At 41.0% G+C, this 9,196-nt stretch overlaps 1 protein-coding gene and 1 long non-coding RNA gene across 20 annotated transcripts in view; one reads left to right on the top strand and one right to left on the bottom strand.

Annotated features, from left to right (window-relative positions):
* LOC140636988 (uncharacterized) overlaps nt 1-9,196 on the top strand; it is a 50,260-nt gene that overhangs the window by 21,894 nt on the left and 19,170 nt on the right. For 7 of the 19 annotated variants that reach the window (XR_012034235.1, XR_012034240.1, XR_012034239.1 and 4 more), the window contains 5 exons: nt 943-1,009; nt 4,840-4,954; nt 5,567-5,674; nt 6,109-6,182; nt 8,609-8,676. This is a non-coding gene — a long non-coding RNA (uncharacterized lncRNA). The remainder of the gene's footprint in view (nt 1-942; nt 1,010-4,839; nt 4,955-5,566; nt 5,675-6,108; nt 6,183-8,608; nt 8,677-9,196) is intronic. The other 12 variants (XR_012034237.1, XR_012034238.1, XR_012034247.1 and 9 more) reach the window with 8 other exon arrangements.
* Nucleotides 63-9,196, bottom strand: part of ZNF318 (zinc finger protein 318) — a 30,473-nt gene continuing 21,339 nt past the window's right edge. The window contains exons 7-10 of the mRNA XM_072832877.1: nt 6,483-6,686; nt 5,928-6,027; nt 4,793-4,911; nt 63-4,500 (exon numbers count right to left, since the gene is read on the bottom strand). Coding sequence (XP_072688978.1) covers nt 1,168-4,500; nt 4,793-4,911; nt 5,928-6,027; nt 6,483-6,686 — 3,756 coding nt within the window. The 3' untranslated portion in view covers nt 63-1,167. The remainder of the gene's footprint in view (nt 4,501-4,792; nt 4,912-5,927; nt 6,028-6,482; nt 6,687-9,196) is intronic.

The following is a 9,196-nucleotide window of genomic DNA, read 5'->3' as shown; positions in this document are numbered from 1 at the left end:
TTCTAGTTTTCCTGTGGAGTTCAAATGTGTGTGGTTTCAAAACAAAAATCCGGAAAGAAACATGAGGTTAATGCATTTATTCCAATTAATTAACACATTAAAAATAAAATTAAACTTGTCCAAGCCAACTCAAAAATTCTTTAATCTTTTAAACAAAATGTACAACCCAAAACATCACACTATGGTGGAGATAATAACTTGGGAAAGGGAGAGGTAGAGGAAGGAATACATATGGATTGTGGAACAGAGATGAGTCCAATCCCAAAACAAGTTTCAGCTCTTCTATCTCTTCAGAACAGAAATGGCTGCTAAACAATATAACATAAAGTATTACTGGATCACAATACAATGAACAAAGGCCATTTCAAAAATAAAAGTGACCCAAAAAGCATATCTGCTCCTAGCATTCAGCCATGAATTAGCCTTACCGATTTGTCGTCTTCCAAAAGTGAACCTGCTAGATTTTCTTCCACGTTTATTGAGGCCATTTCCAAACAGGTTTGTGAGTTAGCAGGACCATCTCAAGCAAAGGCAACAGAATAAAGGAAGTATGGGATTGACATGGCACAAGGAAGTAAACAGTAAACAAAAGAGCTACTCACGCTGCATTTCAAACAATGTTAAGGCAGGCCCATCCAAATGGAAGCCTAAGAGATGAACAATCCTTCCTTCATTAGTAGTTTTCTATTTCACACTTGAGCAGGCTTTCTGGTGTTTCTCATAGAGATCCATCAGCTGCCCAGGAAATTGGGTTGGAATACAACACAGCAATTGGAGAAGTCAGCTTTGTCTCCCTCCTCCCCCACATTCCAGAAATGGCAGAGTCAAAGCCAAAATACAATCAAAGCACACTATGTGGTGAGCCAGACAGACATTTGATTTTAATGACAAAGAGAAAGTAAATTGGAAAAAAAAATTAACAGAAAATACTTTTTTTTACAGATATGTATAGAAGTTATGATTGATTTGTCTGGTATCTTACGGAAAAAGAGGGAAAAAAGGAAAAGAGGTAAATTTTTTGGCTTCCACGAACATTTACTGTAAGATGCTGACGACATCGCTTGGTGTAGGTTCCAGATGAGATAGCCAACTAGTCCTGGATCATCTGGGCACCTGATTTCTAGAAGCCAATCTGATTCATCCATAAGTAGCTCTGGATGTGTATTCTTAGTCATGAACACAGGATGCTGTGTGGTCCTGGGTGGCAGCAACTGGTGCTTCTTGTACAGGTATTTCCTGAGGGACCATATTGCCTCCAACTACTTGCTCCCTTGTAGGGGACCCTGAGGCCAGAGATTTTACCAAATTCAAAGGGTGGTCACTATCCTCATCTACTTGAGGAATTGCTACCTGTGTAATGGATACTTTCGGTATTTTTAGCTGTAGTGGTCCCATCTCCAGGGAACTACACCCAGGAGGGTCACCTTGCTCAGAGAGAGGAGAACATAACTTCTCTTTTTGAACTCCAGATGTCCGAGTAACAAATTCAACAAGGTCTGGAAGGCAAGGAGATGGCCCGACGCCAGCAGGGTTAATTGTTTCCGATTCTAATCTGAGTGAATCTTGTTTCTCTAATTGAGAAGTTTCTTCTACTTCCTCAGGCATCATTCCTCCTCCTGCTAATAGGTCAAGTGCTTGGTGTGTTCCTTCTAGGCTCCCCAAACCAAGGTCAACATTTTCTATAGGAAGTCTACTTTTCAAAATGTTAGGAGTGATCCTTCCACTTCTGGGATTAGATGAGTTTTGTTCACCCTCTGCTTCAAAGTTAAGCACCAGGGTTTTGGGAGAATCTAATGGAAACTCAGAAAAGGATGGGATTGATTCCAAGTCAGTGAGAGTGGAGGGATTACATCCTACAGGTGACATAGAATTTTCTTCACATATGTTCTGAGACAGGGCAGTTGGAGATCTATGTGCTTGGTCTACTCGAGTGTTGCAGAAATCAACACTCATATCCCCCAGGTTCCTGAGGGCAGCAAGCTCTTCTACTTTTAAGTCTGTAACTTCAAAGTCTTCCAAGGCCTTGCTTTCTATTGTCACAGTTAATTCTGGATGGACATCTCGTAGCTCCAAGGCTTCTGCTTCTGGTTTCTCTGGGCTCTCCCAGGTCTCTGACTTCTTATTCTCTTCCCAAACAGCCAGTTCATAAATCATTTTACCCTGAACGTCTTTTGATCTTTCTCTCTTGAGTTTGAGCCTTCTGTAACTAGTTCTGGAAGCTGATTCTGGAGCTGAATTTTCTAGCCACTCTTCATTACCAGTGGAGACTCCTTGCTCCTCTGCACTATCTGTTAAACATGTATCTGATCTGGCTGGGGACTGGAGAAGCAATTCTGGGGCAGAAATTTTCACAGGTACATCTTGTGGGTTTTGGAGTAAAGATCTAGCTTCTGAAGGAAATGAGTCTATTTTTGCCTTTGTGGAAGAGAGAGCCTGTGCACTCAAGTCAATCACTACTTTACTTTGAGTTTCACTTCCTGTCATCAATTTCTTGGACTGTTCAGCCTTTTTGTCAGTCATCTGCAACTTGGGCTGTTCTATTTCTTCCTCCCATGCACATCTGTTCCCACTGTTCAATTTAGAATCCTCTATGCTATTGGGCTCAACACTGATACCTGTCCTCTCTCCTACAATCTCCTCAGAAAGCTTTGGTCTCTTTTCTTTTAGTTCAATATTTGCCTCTGCCATACTTTCCCCACAATCCTTTGATTTGTGGAGCTCTTGGTTTTCCTCATCCTGATTACCAGCTTCCATAAGATGGGCTTCTACCAAATTCTGAGATTCCATGATATGGCCATGTATATCTGACAGCAGAGGGTCTGGATCTACACCTGGTGGCCCTGGCTCTCCCAGGTCAAGTTCAATTTTTCCTCCTGGAGATATATCCCTATTAGCATCACTTTGTAAGGAGCTACAAGTCCACATGGCCAAAGTGTCTGTCTTTGGGGTAACAGTTTCATAAGGCCTGCTTTGGCACAACCTTGTCAGAGGCTGTAGGAAGCCATAGCTACTGCCTCTGCTTTTTGAGTCTGTGCATTCCACAACTGACCATTTCCCTAGAGACACCACAGTTTTTGCAATGGGCTTTTCAGGGTTGCTGACTAAAGGGGCAGAGATCAAATTTCTATCTGGAGGCAACTCCTCTTGGGATGCACTGTTGTTCAATGTAGAAGTGGAAGAGGTGTCTGAACTTTCGACTCTAGAAAGAGTGCTATTTTCCCCATTGGCCAAAAGACCACCACTCAGCTTAGTCTCAGGGGCCCCCTTTCCACCACTACTGTAGAATATATCATATAGGTCCTTAGCATTGGCTGTAGCTAAGCATGAATTTCGCTTTTCCAATTTTTTGGCTTGTTCACTGAACACACTTGAGAGGGGAGGTGGAGGGCGCACTAACACAGAGAAAAGGGTCTGGTCCCTGTCACTCTCACTCACCCCAGGAGCCGTCTCATCCGAAGGAATGACAGCTGGTTGTGCTGAGGCCATGATGGCTACTGGCAACACAGGATTCAAAATGTTAGGACCCAGGAAGCCAGGGCTGAGAGTGGGAGATACTGCTGGGTTTGATTTGACCGGCGCTAAGACAGCATTTGCTTGAGCAGGAGATGGGGAAGCTAGATGGGGTATGACGGGGGGTGGTGGAGGGGGTGGTGGAGGGGGCGGTGGAGGAGGTGGCAGCATTTGCTCAGGTATATGGGATGGCTCATTCTTTTCAGCCAGTACCATTTTTTCCTCTGGAGACCCTTTCAGAATCACCTCTTCCCCTCCAAATGCTTTGGAAATAATGTCGGGAGGCAAGAGGAGATCAGCTGAAGACTCTTTAACCACTGGCAGAGGCTTAGCAGTAGTTCCAGAAGACTTGATGGATAGAAAGGTGTTAAGAGGAGCTGGCTTGCTCACCGTGGCTGAACCGGACTTGCGGAGTACCGTGGATGGGATAGGCAGGTTGGGTCGGATCTTTGTCTGGGTTGAAGTTGTGACAACAGGCATCCAAGGGCTCGTATGTGCAACAACTGTCTTCCCAGAGAGCTTGATTTTTATGGGCTTTGCCTTCCCAGCCTCAGCTCTGCCATCCTCTTTGTCCTTACTGTTTTCTACAACCTCTTCCTTAGAAATACTTGGGGCCATTGAACTTTTTTCCTCCTCTTTCTCTGGCTTCTTCCAGCTGAATTTCCCAAAAGAGGAAGATGTTGGTGATTCTTTCTTTACCTCTTCCTTTAACTGGAGTTTGATGCTAGCCTTCCTTTTATTTTCAGTCTTTTCAGGGGAGTGCCCACCCTCAGAGAGTTGGTCCTCTAATTCCTCAGAGACTTTGTCATCCTCTTTTATTTCCTTCATGACCTTTGCCTTTTTTTCTTTCTTCTCTTCCTTTGGTTTCTCACTAAGTTTGCGCTTTAGCTCACTCTGCCGTCGCCGTTCTGTCTCTAGGACCACAGCCAAGCCAGCTTGGCGGTCCAGATTCCGCCGCTCCTCATACAATGGGTTTTCAACCACATATTTCTGGGAAGAGAAAAGATACAGGCTCAACAACTGGTCAGAATACAATAAGAAAGAAAATCTTGGCCCTGTTACTGTTAGAATTCAATTGGTAGAAACCCCTAACGTAGAGTCATCTTCAAAGATACAGATGGTTCTACCAGGTCAGCATCTTTTAATAGGATTGAAGACACCTTCCTAGTGATTACATGGAATTTAAAGTATGAGTGACTTTTTCTGACTCTGAAGTTGTTTGACAAAGTCAAAAGGATTACTATAGAAAGTGGAAAACTCTACAACTACTACAAAGACCAACCTTATATTTCTCATTGTGCTGGTGACCCTTCACATGTTGCTCTCCAGAGATTGGATCCCCCAAAAACTCCTCACAGAGCTGGCAGTAATATCCAGTGATGGGAATCAGAAACTCAGAACCTGAAAGCAGCAGAAGTCAAGAAAATAAGTCATTTCCACCCAGGTATAAGTAAAGGAAATCCCACTTCCCCTTTGCAGTAAAAAAGTTAATGGTATATAGGACCTTACTCACACTGTCAAGTCAGAAGTAGCATTTAGATGAATCCAAATGGCATAGTCTTCTAATTTAAAGCTTGTACTTAGGACCTCTAGCCCTTCTCCCTCTTGGGAACACTAACTAGTTAATTCAGGAATTTCCTGTGCCAGACTCATTTCTGTTGTTGATACTCCTCAAACTCCAACTACCACTAAGCATAAGAAATTTAAAAACTATACTCCCAAATAGCTAGCTCAGTACCATTTGTATGAGGATCTATTGTGTTGGTACTACTTACTCAGGAATCTACCTTCTATAGATCTAAAGGAGCAGCACTGATGACTTACGAAGGTAAGAAATTGAGAAGTATAAAGACAAAGAAACTTCCTACTTCTCAACTCACCCCCAATAACAACTGTTCAAAAATGTTTTAGAGTTCTTAGTTGAAAAGGTAGTTAAATTTCTGTATCTTTTACTGTTCTTTTTTTTTTTTTTTTTTTTTTTTTTACTGTTCTTTTTTAACCTGGATTTCAAATGAATAAGATTTTGGTGTATTTAAATTTTCTTTTGTTGATAAAGTAGGCTCCACACCCAATTTGGGGCTTGAACTCATGACCTCAAGATCAAGAGTTGAATATTCTACTGGCTGGGCCAGCCAGCTATCCCTCAGTTCTATTTTTAAAGTAGGTATGTATAAGTTTAACATCTGTCAGAATTTTGGCCATATAGGTAAAGATCATTTTTGTTTTATAGATCTCGCTTTATTTCTTCAGGATCTAATACACTATTTTTCCACATAGAAGGCATTCTTACACCTTTGTTAACAAAATGGTTATATCTCGCCCTATGCTACTTCCTAGCACCTTAGTTCAAGGGCACCTCTTCTTTGGCTAAATGTAAGGAAACTACAAAGGAGGTGGGGGATGGGGGATGGACATACCTTTTGCAGGAACAGTTATCTTGTCAGTACGCTTTACAGCATCTTGCTTGGCCTCACTCTGGGTCTTTGAAGCCCAAGGTCTGTTGTAAGGATCCAGTGTCTATTTGCGAGAGGCAGAGGCGCTCACACAACAGCACTAAAATTCAATGACCCACTTTTTTCTTTTTTTCCCCCACACCAGGAGGACCAGAAGCCCCCAGCTACCCACCCCCACCCTCTCTGCCAACTGTTAAACGGAAATCACCTGTGGAAAAGGTAAACAAATGTTAGAGCAAGTACTAGCAATGGATAAAATTAAAGAAATAATCAGGTACTCAAGGAATCAAAAGAGGCAGAAGCCTCACTTACACTTGTCATGGTGTTTAGTTACAGGCAGGTCCCCTGGACTGAGCCCTGGGGATGGTGTCTCCTTTGTTGGTATCTCTTGGTTCTTCAGATTGGGGCTCCTGCCCATTGGAGAATGTTTCATTTTCCAGCTTTGTAATGCAGATAGGGGTGTAGAAGTTTGAGGAGAAGGAGGGCAAGAATGGAAATAACAGTGGGCAAGATACCTACCTGTGTGTGCTTCTTATTGTGCATATGAGTGAAGAAGTCAAACATGGTCCCACAGATGGTGTTGCAGTCTTTGCACCAGTGATTGCCAGCATCGTAATACTCATAGGCAGCAATAGGCTGATCAGACTGCTTAGCAGCTGGCTGGGGACTCTCAGCAGGCTTGGGGCTCTTAGTATGGGAATTCTCACTGTTTACCTTTGATTCCTAGAGGGGAAAACACCTGCACTCAGAAGGAATTCTAGATCTGTCTTCTCTCAGAAAAAGCAGGTAGCTTACTGCAATAGCAGATATAGGGCCATATGACATATTTCTAGTGCCTAAAGCTATAAATAATATGGGAGAAAATCTCATGAGAAATCTGTCTACAAGGCTCAAACAGAACTAGATTCCATAGTACTACCTTATCATGGAGAATATATCGTAATGGCAATATGTTTACTTATACATCCTAAGATATTTAGGAAAATACTCAAGATTATGGAAACGCTGGCTGCCTCTGGAGAGGGGAAGTACAGGACAAGGATGGACAGGAGTCTTTTTACTATATAACCTTCGATAGATATTGAATCTGTTCCCTATGCAATAAAATACATTAGTTAAATTTAAAAATCATAATGATAACTAAAAAGAAAAGAAAAAGCAACATGGAAGAGGTAACTAACAGGTTAAGAAAATGCAGAAAAGGGATCCCTGGGTGGAACAGCGGTTTGGCGCCTGCCTTTGGCCCAGGGCGCGATTCTGGAGACCCGGGATCAAATCCCACGTCGGGCTCCCGGTGCATGGAGCCTGCTTTTCCCTCTGCCTGTGTCTCTGCCTCTCTCTCTCTCTGTGTGTGTGACTATCATAAATTTAAAAAAATTAAAAAAACAAAAAACAAAAAAGAAAATGCAGAAAACACATAATAGTGAACCCACTTATCACAGACACACCCTGGTATGCAAAACTGGAGAGTAGGGCTGATGTTGTGCACAGATAAAGCAGACAGTCATCTACATGGGATGACTTAAAAGAATCTGGATAAAATATTTCAAACTGCCTAAAACACCATTATTAGAATTTAACACCTCTGAGTTAACATGAATCCTTTTTGAAACACATAGACTCCCCAGATTGTCAATAATACCTTAATATGAATTCATGTGTCAGCAAGCTAAGAACAAAGTACTCAGGAAATGAGAATTTTGATTAATGTTGGGGAAAGAGGCACAGAAAAAAATAATTTGGAAGAAGGAGGAGGGAGGGAGGGAGGAAGGGAGGGAGGAGGAGGGAGGAAGTATGAATGAGGAGAGAAGATCAAGGAACTAAGGCTGGTGAGAAGAGGAAGACAGGCTAGAGAAAGGGAAACAGACTTCAAAGAGTAATCTTTGAATTACTACTAGAGTCTTATTCAAAAGTCACTCAATAAATCATATCCAGCAGGTAAGGGATGGGAACGTGTATACATTGCTGGTAAATATTAAATGGCATCATCTTTCTGAAAGATAATCTAAGAATATATATTATACACTTCAAAATTCTTTATACCCTTTGACCTAGCAATTCCACTCCTTGACATTTATCCAAAGTAAATTATTAAGTCAAATGGAAGGTGATCTGATTGGTTAAATAAATGTTGGTATTTGTGCAACAATGAAAAAATAAAGTCATTAAAAACTATACCAAAAAAAAATTATACCATAGAAATCTTTTATTAATGTGGAAAAGATGTTCATGATATACTGAAAGAAGCAAGAAACTAAATACATTTGAATAATCAATAAAATATGTAAATAGACATAGACTGTGAAGTGTCATTTTATACGAATAATTTTCTATAACTACTCTATATCCCTTATCCTGTTTTCTTTTTTTAGGCACTTGTCATTACCTAACCCATACTTGTTTATTTATTATCTTCTCCTATTTCATGAAAATTAGAACCTTGTCTGTATAGTTCCCTGCTATACTTCCCCCTATCTAAAATAGTACCTGTCGCTTTCTTAGAGATTGGTAAATATTTGTTTAATGAATTAATAAACAGAAGATGAACAGTTGAAATAATATATACCAAGATATTACTGATGGCTGTCTCTAGGTAAATGAATTGTGTAATTGTATGTATATGTGTTTATTTTCATGAAATGAAGAGAAAGAGAAAGAAAATTTCAAACCAACTCTGCATTTTAAAGAGAGGCATAGAAAGAATACCAACCAGGTAGGAAAGAGGTTGTAGAATCAACATTCCTTTCTACTGAAATGAATACTGAATTATAACATATCCATACTGGCCTCAGAGAACATGAAGCCTCATTCAAATCAAGGAGATAGGTCATTATGGGGCTAGTGTACAAATGGACCCCAAACAATATATATTTCAACTATAAAGGCTCAGAACTTAATAAATAAATAAATGAATGAATGGCCAGAACTTTCAAACTCTTCTCCCATCAAAAGCCCTGAACTCAATGACCCTGGTATAAAAAGAGTATAGTTCTACCTGGTTAAAAATGAGAACTCTCCAGGAAGACATGGAAAAATGAAAACTTTTTTTTTTTAATTTTATTTATTTATTCATGAGAGACACAGAGAGAGGAAGCAGAGACACAGGCAGAGGGAGAAGCAGGCTCCATACAGGGAGCCCGATGTGGGATTCAATCCTGGGTCTCCAGGATCACGCCCTGGGCCAAAGGCAGATGCTAAACCACTGCACCACCCAGGGATCCCCAACATGGAAA

The sequence above is a fragment of the Canis lupus genome, chromosome 7 (assembly GCF_048164855.1).
Source record: "Canis lupus baileyi chromosome 7, mCanLup2.hap1, whole genome shotgun sequence".
NCBI lineage: Eukaryota > Metazoa > Chordata > Mammalia > Carnivora > Canidae > Canis > Canis lupus.
Note: the sequence above shows the minus strand (reverse complement) of the source record. Positions and strands in the feature narration are given on the sequence as shown.